A 21,453-nucleotide genomic window follows, 5' to 3' on the forward strand; every position below is an offset into this window, starting at 1 on the left:
CTGGACCAGGCCCAGAACCAGGACCGGAACCAGGACCAGAAGCAGAACCAGGACAAGAACCAGAATCAGAACCAGGATCGGAACCAGGACCAGAACCAGAATTAGAACAAGGACTGGAATCTGAACCGGGACTAGAACCAGAACTAGAACCAGCACCAGAACCAGGACTGGAATCAGGATCAGTACCAGAACCAGAACCATAACCAGGTCCTGGTCTTGGTCTTGGCCTTGGTCCTGGTCTGGTCCTGGTCCTGGTCTTGGTCCTGGTCTGGTCCTGGTCCTGGTCCTGGTCTTGGTCTTGGTCCTGGTCCTGATCCTGTTCTTGGTCCTGGTCTTGGTCCTGGTCTTGGTCTTGGTCTTGGTCTTGGTCCTGGTCTTGGTCCTGGTCTTGGTCCTGGTCTTGGTCTTGGTCTTGGTCCTGGTCCTGGTCCTGGTCCTGGTCCCCTCAGTAACGACCGGTGGTCACGGCTCTCTTAGTTGTTACACTGAAGCTGAAGAACTTAAATGAAGAACATTCAGTTGAAGTCGAACTCGTCAGAAAGAAAACTGGAACAAAAACACTTTTCAAGGTTTAATGTCAAACTTCCACAGCTTCTCACACGATTGGCTCCCGGCTTGTTTACTGATGGACCAATGACACGCAGCCGCTGCCTCCACCAATCAGGATGCGGTTTCACTTCTGGAGGCGGGGCTGAAGTTCACTCGACCGCCACCAACCAAATCAGCCGGCTGCATCGCAGGATGTGGCGTAATCTTTTTTATTTATTTTCTAAATAAATTTCATCGGAATGGATGAGAGTTTGACATTCGGGATAAACATAAGAAATATGACTTTTCACAAATGTATATTTTCCTGTAGATTTCAGATCGTAGATGGAAATGTGACATCAGAAGTGATTCAAAGTGGGCGGAACCATGTTGAGAATCAATTCTTATTACTGAGAATTATATCCAGGTTAATATCCAAGATTTTTATTTTAGCAAAACTAGTAATTTGAACCACAACAGTCTGAAGGATGATCACATGCTAGAATATATCTTTCTATTTAGAGTTCACATCTTTTCTGGTTTGCTTTGAACGTCCACACAGAAGGAGAATATTGATTAATTAATTAATATGAAAGTCACGTTGGTTTTTCTTTGTGTTCGAACACATTCAACGTGTCTAACAACACGGAGGCTCCATCGTCCTTCCTCGGGTCTCACCTTTCACAATAAAAGCTCCAGACATATACACTTAAATCATATTTGTATTCACTCAAAGGAAACCAAATGAAATATCCTCCATACAAAGATTATGACAAACAGAGTCTTGATCAGTAGGATCCTTGATTGATCGGTTGGTTGATTGGTTGGTTGGTTGGTTGATTGATCGGTTGGTTGATTGGTTGGTTGGTTGATTGATCGTTTGGTTGGTTGGTTGGGTGGTTGGTTGATAGGGTGGTTGGTTGATTGATCGTTTGGTTGGTTGGTTTGTTGATTGATTGTTTGGGTGGTTGGTTGATTGATCGTTTGGTTGGTTGGTTTGTTGATTGATTGTTTGGGTGGTTGGTTGATTGGGTGGTTGCTTGATTGATCATTTGGTTGGTTGATTGGTTGGTTGGTTGATTGGTTGGTTGATTGGCCGTTTGGTTGGTTGGTTGGTTGGTTGGTTTGTGGCGTTATCTTTAACATGACAGTCTCTCCTCCCAGAGACACACCAATGAGTCTCTTCCTGTCCGTCGTCTCAGGCTCTGCATGAGGAGGAAGATGAGGCTCCTCCTCCTCCTCCTCCTCCTCCTCCTCCTCCTCTTCCTCCTCACTCCCTCATGCAGACGCTGCACCTCCCGACGCTCTCCCTCTGCTGCCGGCCCTCCGTCAGCGTGGTGGAGGCGCCGTGGTCGAGCTCGGAGGCCGTGGTCTCCACCCGCGTTAGCCAGAAGCTGTAGATGTTGGCGAAGTAGTGGCAGGTCCCCCGGGGCCCCTGGCACTCCACGAAGGGCTGGGCCCTGAAGTCCGCCAGGCAGCTGCCTGACGACGTCAGAGACTGGCCGCCGCCCTCGTCGCCGGCTCCTGTGTGCTGCGACACACACAGGAAATGACATCATCACCACCATCAGCAGCACTTCTTCCAGACGGAAGTTTCACATTTCAGCTGAGAGAGTTAGTTTACTGGAACAAGGAGTACACAGGGTACTGCAGTAGTAGTATTAGCAGTAGTATTAGTGGTAGTATTGCCTTCGCTCTTGTACGTGCTAGCGGCAGTGGTATTAGCAGTAGTATTAATTTTAGTAGTAGGAGTATCTAGCAGTCGTAGAAGTATTGTAGTAGTAGATGTAGTAGTACAGTAGCACTATTAGCAGTAGTAGTACTGTAGTAGTACTACTAGTACAGTACTGCTACTGATGATGGCAGTTGTATTAGTACTAGTTGTAGTACTAGTAGTAGTAGAATTAGTAGCACCATCATCAGTAGCAGTACTGTAGTAGTAGTAGAAGTAGTATAACAGTATTAATAGTTGTAGTATCAGTAGCACCATCAGCATTAGTAGCAACAATACTTTTAGGACTGCAGAAACAGAAATAGTAGTATAGTCAGTAGCACCATTAGCAGTAGTAATACTGCGGTAGTAGTAGTAGAGGTAGTATAATAGTACAGTAGTCATAGTAGTACAGTCAGCAGCAGCAGCATCATCAGTACCAGTGCTGTAGTAGTAGTAGAAGATAGTATAACAGCGCTAGCAGTACCTCTGCCCTGCAGTACCCACCATGAGGAACGAGTATCCGGTCCACAGGCTCCTCCAGTTGGGCGGGCAGTCCGGCTGGCCGGCGGTCTGGCTGTGCAGGGCCACCGGCGAGGACGGGGCCTCACACACCACGCAGCGGCTGATGTGGTCCTCGATGGAGGGCCCGCCCACCGGAACACTGGGGACGGCCGCCGTCGTGGACAGCCAATAGGATTTGTCGTTCCGACTGGCGTAGGAGCAGGTTCCCATGTTGCAGGAGGAGAACGGCATGGTGGAGAAGACCTGCATGCACGACCCCGCCTGACCTGGAGACAGGTAGACCACCGACAGCTCACTTTAGCACCTCAAAGATCTACGGTGAGTTTATATGCTCATGAAGGAGCGTGTGTGTGTGGTTCTCTAGCGAACACCAGGAACATGTTGAAGAACATCAGGAATATATATATATATATATATATATATATATATATATATATATATATATATATACATATGTATATATGTATATTGTGTGTATAATATACATACCCAGGTCCTGAGTGTGAGCCTTCTCCTGACCCTCCAGGTACAGCAGACTGTATCCGACCCACAGGACCCGCATGTCGAGTGGACAGGAGGGAACAGCCTTTGATTGGCTGTGCAACACCAACAAGAAGCCAGAGTTCAGGTTTTTGGTTGGTCCACGAGGACCGTGGTCACCGATTGGACCAGGATCACCTGAGACACAAAGACCACAGGTAGTTACATCGACAAAACAAATTCACACTGGTGATACACACCAACTGTGACTACCAGAGAGACAGAGAGACAGACGGGTCCGGGTCTCACCTTTGGCTCCCACGACTCCCCTCTCCCCCGGCCGGCCTAGCTCTCCTCGGCCTCCATCTGGACCTGAGGGCCCTGAGGGGCCCATCGGTCCCTCAGACCCGAAGTCCCCCTTCCTACCTGAAACACATCATCAATCACCTTCCTGATCAGCAGCACCGAGAAGAAAACTGATGTTTGTATTTTCACATCAGAAGATATTTTGAGACTTCTGCCTCTCCTTAAGATAATTAACTGGTTCTTGATTGGATTTTATTGGGATGACTTTGGTTCTTCGGAGCAGAGAGGAGGATCAAGTCTGAACGGGACACGATGAAGGTCATCGCAACCTGGACCACCAACTGTTTCTCACCTTTGGGTCCTATCCGGCCGATTTCTCCCTGGACGCCGACATCTCCATCCAGACCATGGGGACCAGGAGGTCCTGGGGGTCCCGGAGTCGCGGGAGGGTAAGTGGGACAAGATGAGACTCTTCCCATCTCCCCCTTTGGACCCACCGGTCCAGTGGATCCTTTTGGTCCTGGAGGTCCACCGGGACCAGTACAGCCTCTAGAACCCCGATCACCAGGTAGTCCCATCAGACCAGAAGACCCCCGCAGACCTGCTCACACACACAGATGTGACCCAGCTCATGATAAGATGTCCTGAACATGAAGACCAAGACTCGTGTTTTCACCGATCAGTTTTCTCCCCATTTGAGGAGAACTTCCAATGAGGACAAATAAAAAGGTAAATGACAGCAGAGTAAAGAACAAAGAGACTTCCTGCTGGTCTGATCTTCCGGTTCAGCTCCAACAGTTTCCTGAGGAAATCTCTCTTAAGAGAAGCATCTAAACTGGTCCGCCCCTTTATTGTCTTTGGGGAACTGGATTATTCTGCTCAATCCATTTCTTAAAGGCAGCCATTTTAAGTTGTAAAAGAGTTTTAAAAATGAACGCTGTTGTCTCTGTTGTTAGCACTGTTAGCTGCGAGCCGCCGCCATGTTGAGAGCCGTGTGGAGGCAACAGATATGCTTTGGATTTTGACCAGATTTTGTGTTTAGCACCTTCAAAGATTGAAAGAAAAGACAGTCTGACCTTTCAATCCTGGATTTCCGGGGATGCCTGGCAGTCCTTCAGGCCCCTGAGGTCCTTGTAGGCCCCCTGGCCCCTGGCAACCTGTGTCCCCGTTGTCCCCATCATCTCCAGGAACTGGAGGGTTCTGACCCGGATCCCCCACCTCACCAGCACACCCTTAAACACCAAACAAAGGTTGGAGGTAATCCAGTGGGATTTATCTGTTGAAGTTGTATAAACCCAAAAGTTAAAGTCTGACCTGGCTCTCCATCTATTCCAGTAGGACCAGGATCTCCACGAGGCCCTTGGATTGGACTTTTACAGTCTGATCCGGGTTTACCTGGAGGTCCCGAATCCCCTGGTGGTCCTACGACACATAAAGAGCCATCAGCCAAACTGCTGGATCCCTGCTGGTCTGTCACATCCTGACCTTGGCACACTGCTACAGACCTTTGGCTCCTGGAGGGCTTCTGGGTCCCGGAGGTCCACGCTGTGATGAACCCATGGGTCCTGGGGGACCTCGAGGACCTTTATCTCCCGGAAGACCAAGAGAACCAGGAGCACCCGATTCCCCCAGACCTAAACAGAGACACGGACGCTTCCATCGTGATGCTGATGACTCAACTTTATATACAACTTAATTGAAGTCTCATGAACCTCTAAACAAAAGTGATTAAAGTGTTTAAGTGTTCTAAAGTGTTCTAGTGTTTGTGGTCTACTGTGAGCTCAGCTTGTTATGCAGCCTGACAGCAGTGGGAAGGAAGGACTTTCGGTTAATATATGAGGAGAGTGAATGGTACAGGAGGAGATGTAGTAACAGACTCGTACCTCTGGTCCCCATGTCCCCCTTCACTCCCTTAAGTCCGTCCAGTCCGTGAAGGCCGAGCGGTCCAGGAGGACCTGACGCACCAAATCATTCATTAAAAAACAACTCTCACACATGTGAACTGAAATATGTCAAGTACAGGGTTCATACGGTCATGGAAAACCTGGAAAAGACCTGGAATTTTAAAATGGTTATTTTCAGGCCTGGATAAAATCTCAAAAGTGTTGTAAAAGTCATGTAAATAAATGTGTGATATTCATGTGTGATATTCATGTGTTCATAACGTTTATTTACGCTGAGTTTGAAATAATGAATATGCTTTTAAAAGAAAGACGCTCAAAATATAAGCAGGCATACATACAGGCATCTATATAAATGTTTATTATTTTAATCAAACTATTGTCTCATTCATTTGAGTCATTTAAGGTTTACTGTATGATTTGTATTCTCATTGTTAGTTTAAATACTACATTTACTCACTTTTTACTGTTTACACCCAGATTTCACTGAATGTTTGGTTATGGAAATTTGGTTTAAAGTCATGAAAAAGTTATGGAAATTTGGTTTAAGGAAAAGTCATGGAAATTCGGTTTAAATTTAGGGAAATTTGGTTTAAAGTCATGGAAAGTCATGGAAATCCATTGGTCAAAATGTGTATGAACCCTGCAAGTAAGTAAAATAAACGACAGTAGAACACTGTAAATCTATCTGTATCACCTCCTCACAGGAACAACTTATCTGGAGCTTTTATTTTGATAGATAGCAGGAGGAGGAGGAGTCAGGTGACCAAACTGTACAGACATTGTGTACTGAGATCTCAATGCTCTGACCTGGGAGTCCCAGGAAGCCTAGAGGTCCTGGAGGCCCGTCAGCACCTGCTTTACCAGGAAGACCTGGAAAACCGGAATGACCTCTGGGACCCGAGGGACCGACCACACCTTGAATAAACCAGACAGACAGACATCCTAGTCTAAAGGAGCAGGTCACATGACTTATTGTTACAGGAAGAAGGTGTAAAGACGTGATCTGTACCTGGTGGGCCCAGTTCTCCCTGATGGCCTGGATCTCCTTTGCACCCTCTCTGTCCTGGACCCCCGAGGAAACCGGGTCCTCCAGGAACTCCTCGAGGTCCAGGAGGTCCTGAGAGAGACAAACAGCTGGTTCACCAATAAACTCGCCTGGTGGTTCACCAACATTAAAACAACAGAGTCCTGCTACTGATCATCTGTATTCTCCGGTTCACTGCAGCTGAACCAGAACCAGATCCTCACCTGATGGCCCGAAGTCTCCAGGAGGCCCGTTGTCTCCAGGAAGACCAGAACAACCGACGGAGTCTCCTTTATCACCTGAAATGCAACAAGAAACATCACACATGGAGATAAATGATAGCTGTCTCTCTGTGCTTCATGTATGAAAGGTCTTAAAGTCTCGGTGAAGGAGTTCGGGTACGGGGTTAGTTGATACCTTTGGATCCAGTACATCCTTGGCGACCGGGTTCTCCAACCTTTCCTGGACAGCCCAGGTCACCCTGCAAACAAAACAGATCAATATTTCAGAATGTTTAACAAAATAAGCAGAAAAGGTTCTGGTTGTTTGGGCAAAGAAACATAAAAGTTTTCTATTTTACCGAATCTCCGGTCTCTCCTGGGAAGCCGATGAAGCCTGGTGGTCCGGTGCCTCCAGGTGATCCTGAAGGTCCTGGTTGTCCATCGGGCCCAGGTGGTCCCAGAAGTCCTACGATGCCTATGGGTCCGTTGATGCCCAGATACCCCGGCTTACCAGCAGCTCCCCGCAAACCTTTATTTCCTGTAGAGAGTGAATTTAATGTTAAAACGTTTACCGGAGGATCCGATTACACGTCACAGAGACACAAAGGGCATCATGGGAAACTCAACCTTCAGCATTACGAAGAATGGTTGTATAGAAGTCTATGCTTCATGTTATTCTCTCTACTAACCACCAAGAGGAGACTCCTCTGGTTGTATAGAAGTCTATGCTTCATGTGTTAAAGCTGTATTCTCTCTAGTGACCACCATGGGGCGACTCCTCTGGTTGTATAGAAGTATATGCTTCATGTATTAAAGCTGCATTCTCTCTCCTGGCCACCAGGGGGCGACTCCTCTGGTTGTATAGAAGTATATGTTTCATGTGTTAAAGCTGGATCTTGTCCTGTGGCTCTTCTCAGAGTTCATAAGTCACTAAACTAACTGACCTCGTGGTCCAGGAAAGCCGTTTATTCCAGAGGGTCCTTCTTTCCCTCGGTCTCCTTTGATTGGGACGCCCTTGGTCTCTCCTGGAGGCCCCAGGGCCCCTTTACAGCCTGCAGGGGACACGCATGGGTTTATTCCAGGACAGTAGTAGAAGTACTATAGTGGTACTATAGTAGTACTATAGTGTTACTATAACAGTGTTGTAGGAGTACTGATACCTTTCTCTCCTTTACGACCCTCACATCCTGGACCTCCGTCTCGTCCGTTGGACCCTTTCTCCCCCTTCCTCCCCAGGGCTCCGAGGGCCCCGGTCTGTCCAGGGGCCCCTGGCCCTCCGTCCTGGCCTTGCGGCCCCATCAGACCTGAAATAGACTGTTAGTCGTGTCTGTGAACCTGTAATCAGGAAACATTTAAACTCAGGTGTTTTGGTTACCTGTCTGACCGCCGAGCCCCGGCAGTCCAGAGTCTCCGCCGGGACCAGGGGGGCCCTGGGTTCCCGGGTATCCCGGGAAACCTGGAGAGCCTGGTTTTCCTTGAGGGCCTTTAGGGCCATAACCTGGAGGACCCTCCTGCCCGATCTCACCTTTCTCCCCATAAAACCCTGAACATAAATATGATATGAGTAAATCAAGACACAGTGAAGTCAATTGACGAAAAAGTGAAGTGAAATATAGTGAAATGAAGTCAAATAAAGTATATTAAAGTAAAGAGAAGTGAAGAGAAATATAGTGAAATAAAGTAAAGTAAAGTGAAGTAAAGTATAATCAGCGTCCTTGTGAGCCAGATTTTACCTGGGGGTCCTACGGGTCCGTGAGGGCCGAAAAGGCCCCTGGCACCAGGTTTCCCTGCGTCACAGAAGTCAGATGTGGGACCCTGGGGGCCAGCTTTACCTGGGGCCCCATCTTGTCCTCTCTGGCCCTCAACTCCAGGGCCCCCAGCCAGACCCAGGAGTCCTGGACAAACACAGGAAATAATTCTCAATACATGAATTTACATTTGACCATTTTTGGGAACTCATAATTATTTAAAAACTAAATCCGGTTGTAGTTTTGTTTTTATTCATTTATTGATATTCAGGTCCAGTACTTCACCTTTTAGTCCACTGACGCCGGGGGGGCCAGGGACTCCTTTAGGTCCCTGGGAGCCCAGACGTCCCGGGAAGCCAATGGGTCCTGAGGGCCCAACATCAGACTCTCCCGCTGGGCCCCTGAGTCCAGAAGAGCCCGGGAGCCCCGGAGAACCTGGTAAACATAATGACAAAGCTTTAAAATAACTATGTTTGCTTCATAAAGAGGGTCAACAGACGATAGTGTCTCTAGACAGGTGTCTCTACCTGGATCGCCACCATAACTGAAGCCTTCAGGTCCTTCTTCTCCGGTATCACCAACAGAACCTGGAGGTCCTGCAGGAGGAGGAGAGGATAATGTAAAGGACAGGTGTGGTACAGTGTGGTACAGGTGTGGTATAGGTGTGGTATAGGTGTGGTAGGGTGTGGTACAGGTGTGGTACAGGTGTGGTAGGGTGTGGTACAGGTGTGGTACAGGTGTGGTAGAGGTGTGGGACGGTGTGGTACAGGTGTGGTACAGGTGTGGTATAGGTGTGGTATAGGTGTGGTAGGGTGTGGTACAGGTGTGGTACAGGTGTGGTATAGGTGTGGTATAGGTGTGGTAGGGTGTGGTACAGGTGTGGTACAGGTGTGGTAGGGTGTGGTACAGGTGTGGTAGAGGTGTGGTAGAGGTGTGGGACGGTGTGGTACAGGTGTGGTACAGGTGTGGTATAGGTGTGGTAGGGTGTGGTACAGGTGTGGTAGAGGTGTGGGACGGTGTGGTACAGGTGTGGTACAGGTGTGGTATAGGTGTGGTAGGGTGTGGTAGAGTTGTGGTACAGGTGTGGTTACGGTGTGGTACCTGTGTGGTACAGGTGTGGTTCAGGTGCGGTAGAGGTGTGGTACAGGTGTGGTACGGGTGCAGTACGGTGTGGTACAGATGTGATTTGGGTGTGGTACAGTTGTGGTAGGGTGTGGTTCAGGTGTGGTACATATATTATATGGGTGTGGTACAGTTGTGGTAGGGTGTGGTTCAGGTGTGGTACATATATTATATGGGTGTGGTACAGTTGTGGTAGGGTGTGGTTCAGGTGTGGTACATATATTATATGGGTGTGGTACAGTTGTGGTAGGGTGTGGTTCAGGTGTGGTAGAGGTGCGGTATAGATGTTGGTGTGGTACACCAACATCCTGTGCAGACGCTTTTCTGCTTGCTCTCGCCTCTTTTTCTGCTAATACCTTCTGATATTCTTGTTTTTTCTTCTGTGAGAATCTTTGAGCAGCAGCTCCCGGACACTTGAAAACCACTGGGACTCTATTTTTCTATAGATTTGGCTGGCTATTGCCCTAATTCTGCTGGTTTAAAGATAAATTGCTATAGGCTACTTAGCAGCTAAGCTAAAGGCCACTTAGCAGCTAAGCTAAAGCTAAGGAGCAGCAAGATGCCATCCCTCTCCATGGACAACTACTACAAACTCCTGCAGAAGATTGCAGTCTTGGAAACAAAAATCCACCGAATAGAAGTGAACGTTTAGGTAAATGGACTGTGTCAGAATGATACCACTTTACCATGGACTCAAAATCCTGTACAAATGAAAGCTAAGACACAGCTAACTAGCACCACCAGGCCTAATAAGAAACAGGAGGACTGTGTAGCTGTTAACGAAACCTCAAATGGTAGTCCTCCCTGGAACTCTCTCGGTGCAAAGCCGAAGAGGCATTCACACCCTCGGGATGTGGGAGGACGACTAACAGGCAGAGCCCAGCACCCTGAGATCTCTGATGCGACTGGCTGGCCTGCACTACCACGCAGGCAAAATTCCTCCTCAACCCCGATACGCAGCTGGACACAGCAGAAAACAGCTGGGAAAAGTAAAACCAGCAAAGAAACTCCACAACAACCAAGCCTACAACTTAAAAACAGATTCGATCCACTGTCGCAGGATCCTAAATCTGATGATCTGGATAAGCAGCTGTCTTCACAAAGCAGGGTAAGAACCGAACATAAAAGGCCACAGGAAAAGAGTGGGCCTGAGACTCTGATCGTTGGAGACTATGCTGTAAAAGATGTCCGAACGATGTGCAGCAAGAAAACCAAAATACTCTGCTTTCCGAAAGATATGGTGTCTAACATGAGAGATAAAATCCTGGACATCATGGCTGACCATCCCACGGTGAAAAACCTCTGTGCATACGGGAAGCTGTGATATTGTGAAACAAGAGTCTGAAGTTCTGAAGCGAGACTTTATTGACTTGTTAAACACAGTCAGCTCTGTCAATGCTGAGGTGTTTATCAGTGGCCCTCTTCCACCAGCCAGGAGAGGAGAGGAAAGATTCAGCAGGCTGTTGGAACTGAACAGATGGCTGTCAACGGCATGTACTGACCATACAGTACATTTTATCAACTGCATGCACTGACCATACAGTACATTTTATCAACTGCATGCACTGACCATACAGTACATTTTATCAACTGCATGTACTGACCATACAGTACATTTTATCAACTGCATGTACTGACCATACAGTACATTTTATCAACGGCATGTACTGACCATACAGTACATTTTATCAACGGCATGTACTGACCATACAGTACATTTTATCGACATGTTTTACATTTTCTGGGAGCGTATACATCTTTTTAAGGCAGATGGAGTTTGCCTGAACAAGTCAGGGGTAAAACTCTTCACCTCTAACTTATTTTTCTTCCTGCGTCACTCGTCTGTTCCCACTGCCAAGGACAGGAGACAAGAGGAATCTAAACAAGAGAAAACCACACAGCATCGCCGTGGAGACCTCATGGGAAGGAAACCAAGGGAGAGCCAAGAGGAGGAGTCTCCACCCTCATCATCAAGGATTGAAAGCCCTCTCGGAGAGGACGGGTCTTTACTTCCCTCACCAGCACCTACTTCCACCCCCCACACTTCATCCAGGTCCCTCTCCTCTCTACTCTCTCCCTCCTCCCCATCCTCCCCCCTCATGGAGTTCACTGACCGCATGAACCAGATGGTCATTGCTGGAACCAAATTCACTTCTGTCCGCACTCCCACTTCCCGTGCTGAAACCCCTCCAGCTAGACCTCCGTCACTGGTTCTAAGTGCTTTGATGCAAACACCGAAGTTAAAGCGCCGTGCCCCTCCCCCGCCTCCACAACATCTCCACAACCATCCTCTATCTCCACGACCTGATAAAGACATTGGTTGATATCTTTTGGGTCCGGACTACAAGGTTAATGACACCACTGATTATCTCCAGGAACAGTCGGGTCCTGTATGAAGTTAGCCTTCTTAATTCCTGTCCTGACTTATCGAAAAGGAAAGGTGAGGCTGCGAAGAAACATTAGTAAATCTGCAAATTTATCCAATTCAACATTCATTCCTCATCAGCCTGTCCAAAGAAATAGGGCAAATATAGTTTTAAACAAATTAAACTTAGCTTTATTAAATGTCAGGTCTTTGTCAGGAAAAAACATCTTTAATCAATGATTTCATTATTAGACACAAACTTGATTTTTTGTTTTTAACCGAAACTTGGTTAGACCAAGATAACAGTGCAGCTGTTCTTATTGAAGCAACACCTCCCAACTTCAGTTTCATGAGTGAAACAAGAGCGCATGAGAAAGGAGGTGGAGTTGCTATTTTATATAATGAGTCTCTTCAATGCAAGCAGATGTCTTTTGGTCATTTCACTTCCTTTGAATATGTGGCTCTCAATTCCACACAAGTTTTATTCCTCAACATTTACAGACCACCTAAATACTGTGCAACCTTCTTTGATGAGTTTACTGAACTGCTGTATATAATCTGTATTGATTTTGATTGTGTTGTCATTGTTGGTGATTTTAATATCCATGTTGATAATCCCCAGGACAGAGGGTCTATAGAGCTCTGTGGTGTCCTTGATAACTATGATCTGACTCGGCATGTAACAGGTCCCACCCACAACAAGGGGCACACTCTAGACCTAATCATCACCAAAGGTCTGGACATTTCCCAGGTTGCTGTGACGGATGTTGCACTCTCTGATCATTCCTGTGTTTTCTTTGAGAGTGCAATCTCTCTACACACAAATGTCCAAACCAAGGTTGTGACAAAGCGTTACATCACTGAAAACACCAGTGAACTATTTATTCAGAAGTTCTGCTCCACACCAGCCCTCTCTTGCATCTCAGTCAATGAGCTTGTGGATGGCTTCAATTCTAAAGTTAAAAATGTTATTGATGCCATTGCACCCACTGAGGTGAAGGTTGTCTCGGGTAAGAAAAGATCCCCTTGGAGAAATGCCACGCTGGTCAGAATAGAGAAAAGAGAGGGTCGGAAAGCTGAACGCAGGTGGCGAAAAACTAATCTCCAGGTTCACTGTGGTATCTATAAAGAGAGACTTCACAATTATAATTTGGAACTTAGAAATGCAAGACAGGCCTTCTTCTCTGACATCATAACCAAAAACAAAAACAATACACGCGCCTTATTTGCTACCGTGGACAGGCTAACAAACCCTCCGGTGTCGGTAACGGATACGCTCCAATCCACCTGGGCATGTAATCAATCTGACTCCTATTTTGCTGATAAAATTCAGAGAATTAGACAAGCAGTCGGTGGCTCCACAAAAAAAAAGAAATAACTGTTTCGATGTCTTCCAGTCCGGCTTTCGTCAACACCACAGTACTGAAACTGCTCTTGTTAAGGTTTTCAACGACATCCACTTAAACACAGACAGTGGCAGAACTTCAGTCTTAGTATTACTGGATCTCAGTGCTGCATTGGACACGGTTGATCATGACATACTACTAGACAGACTGAAGTCTGGGTAGGACTCTCTGGCGCAGCACTTAACTGGTTTGAATCCTACTTGATGGACCAACAATACTTTGTGTCGGTAGCTAATTACACATCAGAGCTGACTAGGATGACATGTGGTGTTCCCCAAGGTTCAATACTGGGGCCTCTTCTGTTCAACATCTACATGCTTCCACTGGCTCAGATTATGAAAAACAACAAAGTGTGTTATCATAATTATGCAGATGACACACAACTCTACATAACTATATCACCAGGGGACTATAGTCCCATACAAGGGCTGGCTAAATGCATTGAAGAAATCAATAACTGGATGTGCCAGAATTTTCTTAAATTAAATGAAGATAAAACAGAAGTAATTGTTTTTGGTCCCAAGGACGAACGATTGAAAGTCAGCGCTCAGCTTCAATCACTAATGTTAAAAACCTCAAACCAAGCTAGAAATATAGGTGTAGTTATGGATTCAGACCTCAACCTGAACAGCCATATCAAGACAATTACAAAATCAGCCTACTACCACCTGAAGAATATATCAAGGGTTAGAGGACTAATGTCTCAACAGGATCTGGAGAAACTTGTCCATTCATTTATCTTCAGGAGACTTGACTACTGTAACGGTGTGTTCACAGGTCATTTATCTTCAGTAGACTTGACTACTGTAACGGTGTGTTCACAGGTCATTTATCTTCAGGAGACTTGACTACTGTAACGGTGTGTTCACAGGTCATTTATCTTCAGTAGACTAGACTACTGTAACGGTGTGTTCACAGGTCATTTATCTTCAGTAGACTTGACTACTGTAACGGTGTGTTCACAGGCCTCTGTAAAAAGTCAATCAGGAAGCTGCAGCTGATTCAGAACGCTGCAGCTCGAGTCCTCACTAAGACCAGGAAAGTGGATCACATCACTCCGGGTCTGAGGTCTTTGCTCTGGCTCCCTGTCAAACAAAGAATTGACTTTAAAATCCTGCTGCTGGTTTATAAAGCACTGAATGGTTTAGGGCCTAAGTATGTTTGTGATCTGCTGCTACCTTATGAACCATCCTGACCCTCAGGTCGTCTGGGACGGGTCTACTTTCTGTTCCAAGAGTCAGAACTAAACATGGAGAAGCAGCGCTCAGCTTTTCTGCTCCACACATCTGGAACCAGGTCCTGAGAGCTGCAGGTCTGCTGAGACCCTCATAGACCCTCATAGACCCTCATAGACCCTCATAGACCCTCAGCTCCTTTAAGTCCACATTGAAGACTTTTCTGTTTGCTGCTGCCTTTAACTGAACCAGATTCAATTACTGCATCTCACTACTGCATTTTATTTCTTAAACTGCACTGCAACTTTTATTCAACTTTTATTTTTTATGTTTCTTTTTCTACTTTTATTTTGCTTTTTGACTGTTTTAATGTTTTCTTAACTGTTTTTAAATCTGCATTATGTTTTGATGCTTTTAATGGTTTTATGTGAAGCACTTTGAATCGCCTTGTTGTTGAAATGTGCTATACAAATAAACTTGCCTTGCCTTGCCTTACACATATGGTGCAGGTGGGAGTTTTGTACAGGAGTTGACGTGGTATAGGTGCACTCCGGTACCTTGTCGTCCAGGGGGTCCAAGCAGTCCAGGCCGGCCTTTGTCCCCTTTAAGTCCATCAGGTCCAGTGATGCCACGAAAACCTGGAGGACCCGGCAGTCCTCTGTAACCTGTAGAGATAGACAGGTGAACAGCACGTCAGACAGACAGGGAGTCAGATAGACAGGTGAGCAGTACGTCAGACCAACAGGTTAACAGGGAGTCAGGCAGACAGGTGTTGTAGGTCGTGTTTACCTGCATCTCCGGTGTCTCCTTTCTCCCCGGCGGGGCCAGGGTTTCTGGGCACACAGGGCAGAGTGTCCCCTGCAGAAAGAGGAGGAGTAAAACAGGAAGAGGAGGAGTCATGGAGTGGGAGGGGTCAAAAATGACGTGGGAGGAGCCCAAGTAAGAGTTTTGGGAGACCTAAAAAAAGAGTTGTTTTTTGCAGATTTTTTACGCAGTCTTAATTCAAAGTTAACTTCAGATTGTTCTCTACCTTTGACCCCCTTTGGTCCTGAGGGGCCCGGGAGTCCTTCAGGTCCCAGGTTCCCAGGGTCCCCACGTTGTCCTACTGCTCCGACGACACCTCGCCCCAGGGGGCCCGAAGGCCCTAATAAGCCCTTTAGCCCTGGAAGTCCAGGGAAGCCTCTTTCTCCAGGAGAACTGGCAACACTTTCACCCTGAAAAGAAATAGAAGAGCGATTTAAAGATGAAGATCTTCTTGGTCTTCAAGATTTTCAAAGTCCGTCAGTGTGAGTTCACCCAGATTGTCTGACTGACCTCTGGGCCGGGGTTTCCAGGGGCACCCGGGGGCCCATTGAGTCCTGTTCTCCCTGAGAATCCTTGTCTGCCTGGAGGGCCTTGCTGGCCCAAGTTTCCTTTCTCCCCTGGAGACAAAAGTCCGATCAGAACCGTAGAAACACTGACGGGACATCGCGGCTAAAGTCTTCTCCACAAAACTGTTTAGACAGGTGAGTGAAGTAAGAAATTAAAGGTCAAACTCACCTTTAAAATCCACGACAGTGAAATCTCCCTTCTGACCTTTGAACCCTTTGACACCTGGAAATCCACCCAGACCCTGCGAACAAAACCATCCACCAGTAAATGACCCACTCCAACCAACTGGCCGCTCTCCTCCAACCCTTGACCCTGTCGTCTGGCGACCCACCTGATGTCCGCGCTCTCCCGTGTCTCCGAGTAAACCTTTCTCTCCTCTCAGCCCCGGGGCCCCTGGAGATCCTGGAGACCCTGGAGACCCCGGGTCCCCCTCATGGCCGGGTGGGCCCTTTAGTACGACTGGGGGGCCGCAAAAACAGTCGCCGGGACTACCTGAAACACACAGGTAGATTTCAAACATGAGGGGTTCCTCAGGGAGCCGTCCTGGGGCCTCTGATCTTTCTATCAAACCTGATGAGTCTAATAAATGACGAATCACACAACACAAACAAAGGTATTTTGTCTTTTTTAAGATTCATGTGCAAATTGAAAGCGCTCATAAAACAAGTGGATGGAAACAAACAAATAAAAATTGACTGAAGTGTTTTCGTTTACATTTTTATCTGTTTATCAAACTGAAGGAGCTGAAACTAACAATTGATTATTAATCAATATGTCCAGACACTGACCTTTAAACCCGAGGAAGCCTTGGGCCCCCGGGGGCCCCTGATCACCTGGATCCCCAGACTCTCCTTGAGCCCCGGGAAGACAGTAACTACCTTAAGAGAAAAACAGGAAGTCAGCGGTACGACAACAGGAAGTGACCGCTATTGATCATCAATATTATAACACAATGACAACTTCACCAAGCAGATTTAAATAACATCACCAGGTGGTTCTGACGGACAGCTGAGGTATGAAACCACAGCTGTGACACCAACCTGGTCGCCCCTGCTCTCCTTTCAGTCCTCTGGGTCCAGGATGTCCTGGTTTCCCAGGTTCTCCAGGTGTGGGTCTGTCTTTATACACCTGACCTGGATCTCCTTTGTCCCCTCTGGATCCCGGACCTCCCCTCTGACCCACAACACCTGCCGGGCCTGAAGAGGAACGACAGATAACTCTGTTCATTGTCATATCGCCTTAAATATGGATGAAAACCGTAAATGTGCTGCAGGTACTGACCCAGTACAGATCGGCCGGGGCCTCCAGTGGGGCCGTGCGTTCCCATTAGCCCCATGTCTCCTGGAGGGCCCCTCGGTCCGGGGGCCCCGGGGTCTCCAACGTCACCTAAGTGTGTGACGTCCACGTCCTGAGGGAGGCCTTTCGGACCCAGATCCCCCAGCATGCCCTGGAATAAAACATGTTTTTCATGAAACCAGTAAAGCTGAGTTGTTTTGATGTTCTTTTGTTTTCCTTTGCATCGGCTCATCCAGCGTTCGTAGCTCAACCTACGAAAGGTAATGTGTCGGAGTTCGTAGATAACGCAATAAAATGTTGTGATGTCATGAAGACGGTAAATCAGACAAAGTATGGAAGGCCGTTTACGCAAAAAAATGTCATTATTATGAGATACTAAAGTCCAAATTATATATATGTTTTAATTCGGAAACGGGCTTCCATACAAGGAGATACGAGTCCAGCAAACAGGAGGCCGATGTTCGTGAAACGAGAAGTCAGTGTTGATTTATTTGTTATTTTAACCCAAAGGACCATCTTTTCTTCAACCTGACTCAGTATTTCGTGGCCATAACTGGGTTTCCTGTGAAGATGAAGGTTTGTTTTGAGAAGACTAAATTCATATAAGAGTAGAAATGTAAAATAGTTGCTGGACTCAGCAACTGAACGTTGCATTTGTTCTGTTTTACAGAAGTCTGATCCTGTATTCATGTACTCTTCTGCAGGAATACCCTGTTCTTATATATTGTATATAGTAATGTCTCTGGTCAGTTTTCAAAGTGACCAATCGGAGGAGCCTCTGGTTATTCCATCCCTGTATGTGATTGGTCTGACTGACCTTCGGACCCTCTCGTCCAATCAGACCCGGGAGACCTGGACTTCCTGGAACCCCCTGAAAAACACAGATTAAAACAGGGAAAATCCCGGTTTCTGTTTGGCTCAAAGGTCTGTAATTGAACTACCCGTCATGAACTTGCATACTTAGTAAGTCATAGTATTAATAATAGTTAGTATTATCAGAGCAGCTTTTACATTTTCACAGAGTAACTCACCTTGAATCCTCTGTTGCCGGGCAGACCAGAGTGACCAGAGTATCCCTGAGACCAACAAACGCATCGCACGTGATTTTATTATTGATCCGAATACGAAGAGTTCATGTTTCAATCCGGACGATCAGGTTATCGATCAGGAAACTAAAGGTTCCCTCAGGAAACTAAAGGTTCCCTCTCTGTAATCTGAGTCTCTTTAGTACCGATGGACTCTGATCAATAAGGTGAAGGTTGGGTTACTCACTCTGGGACCAGGAAACCCCACAATGCCTTTCTCTCCTTTGATCCCTGGGAGAGCGTCCAATCCCTGAAACCACACACATCATCACCTCCACGTTCCACACGTTCCACATTCAGAACACTCAATAAGTGATCAATAATATTATGTTCTCAACATGAATAATGTAGATCAACCAGGTTCAACCTGCACATGTTCTGTAAAAGAGTCCATATCAACCTTGTGTTCAACCCTATGTTCAAGAGAACCCTATGTTCAAGAGAACCTTACATTAAGAGGAACATTGTGTTCAAGAGAACCTTACATTAAGGAGAACCTTGTGCTCATCAGAACCCTATGTTCAAGAGAACCTTATGTTAAGGAGAACCTTGTGCTCAAGAGAACTTTACGTTAAGGAGAACCTTGTGCTCATCAGAACCCTATGTTCAAGAGAACCTTATGTTAAGGAGAACCTTGTGCTCAAAAGAACCTTAAGTTAAGGAGAACCTTGTGCTCATCAGAACCCTATGTTCAAGAGAACCTTTCGTTAAGGGGAACCTTGTGCTCAAGAGAACTTTGTGCTCAAGAGAACCCTGTTTTCAAGAGAACCTTACATTAAGGAGAACCGTGTGTTCATCAGAACTCTATGTTCAAGAGAACCTTACGTTAAGGAGAACCTTGTGTTCAAGAGAACCTTGTGTTCAAGAGAACCTTATTTTCAGTCGAACCCAATCTTCAGTAGAACCCAAGGCTCTGTTAGCCAGATGTTCCAGATGTTGGATCAGATCTCAGAACTTACCGGCAGACCTTGCCTTCCACAGACTCCTTTCGGCCCTTGAGTACCCTGAAGAACCAACAGACCCCAACATTAGAAACAACAGAACAGTGGACTGGGTACGGTAGAACCACAGTAGAACCACAGTAGAACCGCAGTAGAACCGCAGTAGAATCACAGGAATTAAAAGTATTAGACGGTAAGAAGCTGTAATCTGATTGGCTGTAACAGGAAGTCACGCCCACCTGTTCTCCTTTGATGTACAGGTCTTCTGGAGGGTCCACGTACTCAAACGGCCCCGGTGGCCCCTGGAGGCCCTGGTCCCCCTGTGGACGACACACAGTACTGCAATGCTACCACAGTACTACACAGTACTGCAATGCTACCACAGTACTACGCAGTACTGCAATACTACCAGCAGAGTACTACTGCTGAAGTTGACCTCGGACAGTAAAAAGTAATACAATCTGAATATTTGTACCTCGTCTCCTTTCTGTCCCGGCAGAGATCGACCTTTTTCTCCCTGAAGCACAAAAACAGCTGTTACATATATATATATATATATATATATATATATATATATATATATATATATATATATATATATATATATATATATATATATCATATGTATTGATCCAAACGGTATGATCCATAATCAATAACCAGTGATCTGATGGTTCTGCAGGAGCTCACTGGGGGATCCGTCAGTACTCTGATTCTTCACTTCAGTAAAAGTAGAAATACTACAATATAAAATATATCCAAATAATCAAAAGTACAGAAGTATTAAGATAAGATGATCCTTTATTAGTCCCTCATTGGGGAAATTGCGAAAATGCGAAAATGTGTATTTCTTTAACACTAGTTAATACATGTAAGTATATTTAAAGTGTATTTCAATGCAGAGCCAGTTTTATAAAAGTCGTGAACTAGTGTTTATTTTTATTTTTTATTTCATTCAATTTTTTTATTTTATTTTTTATTTTACATTTTGTAAAAAAAAATATATATTTTAAATTCTAAAAAAAAATGTTGTTTCAATTTTTTTAAGTTTTCTTTTCTTTTTTTAAATTTATGTATTTATCAAGGTAGTTTTTAATATATTAACATTGACTTTATTTGTTGAGATGTAGTGGAGTACAAGTTAGAAGTATAAAGTAGCAGAACATGTAAATAACAAGTATGTCAAAAGAGTTAAGTACAGTATGAGAGTACATGTACTTATACTACTTACAGGTGCGCCCCTGGAGCCGGGCAGACCAGGGAGACCCTGTAGAGACATGTACATGTACACACTGTGAGTACATTCATGAACACTGCATTGACGTGTATTTCCTGTATCACAGTAACTGTGTTTGAAGAAGGTAATACTTCTTATTAGTAGTAATAATATGTATTTGTTGTGTTTGTTGCACTCACGTTGGTCCCGTCGAGTCCTGGAGGACCCAGAGCCCCCATGGGACCGGCGGGGCCCAGTTCCCCCTGCAGACAGAACCCTCTCAGTAAGAGTACTCACATGAGAGAAAGAGTACTCACACAAGAGTAAGAGTACACACACGAGAGAAAGAGTACTCACACAAGAGTAAGAGTACACACACGAGAGAAAGAGTACTCACACAAGAGAAAGAGTACTCACACAAGAGTAAGAGTACACACACGAGAGAAAGAGTACTCACACAAGAGAAAGAGTACTCACACAAGAGTAAGAGTACACACACGAGAGAAAGAGTACACACACAAGAGTAAGAGTACACACACGAGAGAAAGAGTACTCACACGAGAGAAAGAGTACACACACGAGAGTAAGAGTACACACACGAGAGTAAGAGTACTCACATGAGAGAAAGAGTACACACACGAGAGTAAGAGTACTCACATGAGAGAAAGAGTACACACACGAGAGTAAGAGTACTCACACGAGAGTAAGAGTACACACACGAGAGTAAGAGTACACACACGAGAGTAAGAGTACTCACACGAGAGTAAGAGTACACACACGAGAGTAAGAGTACTCACACGAGAGTAAGAGTACTCACACGAGAGTAAGAGTACACACACGAGAGTAAGAGTACTCACACGAGAGTAAGAGTACACACACGAGAGTAAGAGTACACACACGAGAGTAAGAGTACACACACGAGAGTGAAAGTACTCACACGAGAGTAAGAGTACACACACAAGCGTAAGAGTACACAAACAAGAATAAAAGTACTCACACAAGAGTAAAAGTACTCACGATACAGAAAGA

At 45.9% G+C, this 21,453-nt stretch overlaps 1 protein-coding gene across 1 annotated transcript in view; it reads right to left on the reverse strand.

The window, feature by feature from the left end:
* Positions 1-1,798: 1,798 nt before the first annotated feature.
* The window catches only part of col4a4 (collagen, type IV, alpha 4), a gene marked incomplete at both ends in the record, with an annotated part of 39,553 nt that continues 19,898 nt past the window's right edge, over positions 1,799-21,453 (reverse strand). Inside the window, 37 exons of the mRNA XM_079224953.1 lie at positions 1,799-2,059; positions 2,747-3,030; positions 3,254-3,442; positions 3,554-3,670; positions 3,903-4,151; positions 4,627-4,782; positions 4,865-4,972; positions 5,056-5,184; positions 5,434-5,505; positions 6,262-6,369; positions 6,464-6,571; positions 6,703-6,777; positions 6,896-6,959; positions 7,059-7,237; positions 7,644-7,751; positions 7,860-8,003; positions 8,075-8,242; positions 8,433-8,594; positions 8,733-8,882; positions 8,975-9,043; positions 15,073-15,180; positions 15,305-15,373; positions 15,546-15,729; positions 15,830-15,936; positions 16,055-16,127; positions 16,218-16,374; positions 16,671-16,760; positions 16,923-17,082; positions 17,168-17,333; positions 18,000-18,053; positions 18,214-18,258; positions 18,455-18,517; positions 19,227-19,271; positions 19,448-19,528; positions 19,684-19,725; positions 20,440-20,475; positions 20,625-20,687. Of these exons, the coding sequence (XP_079081079.1) occupies positions 1,799-2,059; positions 2,747-3,030; positions 3,254-3,442; positions 3,554-3,670; positions 3,903-4,151; positions 4,627-4,782; positions 4,865-4,972; positions 5,056-5,184; positions 5,434-5,505; positions 6,262-6,369; positions 6,464-6,571; positions 6,703-6,777; positions 6,896-6,959; positions 7,059-7,237; positions 7,644-7,751; positions 7,860-8,003; positions 8,075-8,242; positions 8,433-8,594; positions 8,733-8,882; positions 8,975-9,043; positions 15,073-15,180; positions 15,305-15,373; positions 15,546-15,729; positions 15,830-15,936; positions 16,055-16,127; positions 16,218-16,374; positions 16,671-16,760; positions 16,923-17,082; positions 17,168-17,333; positions 18,000-18,053; positions 18,214-18,258; positions 18,455-18,517; positions 19,227-19,271; positions 19,448-19,528; positions 19,684-19,725; positions 20,440-20,475; positions 20,625-20,687 (4,443 nt within the window). The remainder of the gene's footprint in view (positions 2,060-2,746; positions 3,031-3,253; positions 3,443-3,553; positions 3,671-3,902; positions 4,152-4,626; positions 4,783-4,864; positions 4,973-5,055; positions 5,185-5,433; positions 5,506-6,261; positions 6,370-6,463; positions 6,572-6,702; positions 6,778-6,895; positions 6,960-7,058; positions 7,238-7,643; positions 7,752-7,859; positions 8,004-8,074; positions 8,243-8,432; positions 8,595-8,732; positions 8,883-8,974; positions 9,044-15,072; positions 15,181-15,304; positions 15,374-15,545; positions 15,730-15,829; positions 15,937-16,054; positions 16,128-16,217; positions 16,375-16,670; positions 16,761-16,922; positions 17,083-17,167; positions 17,334-17,999; positions 18,054-18,213; positions 18,259-18,454; positions 18,518-19,226; positions 19,272-19,447; positions 19,529-19,683; positions 19,726-20,439; positions 20,476-20,624; positions 20,688-21,453) is intronic.

The sequence above is a fragment of the Taurulus bubalis genome, assembly GCF_910589615.1.
Source record: "Taurulus bubalis genome assembly, chromosome: 10".
Taxonomy (NCBI): domain Eukaryota; kingdom Metazoa; phylum Chordata; class Actinopteri; order Perciformes; family Cottidae; genus Taurulus; species Taurulus bubalis.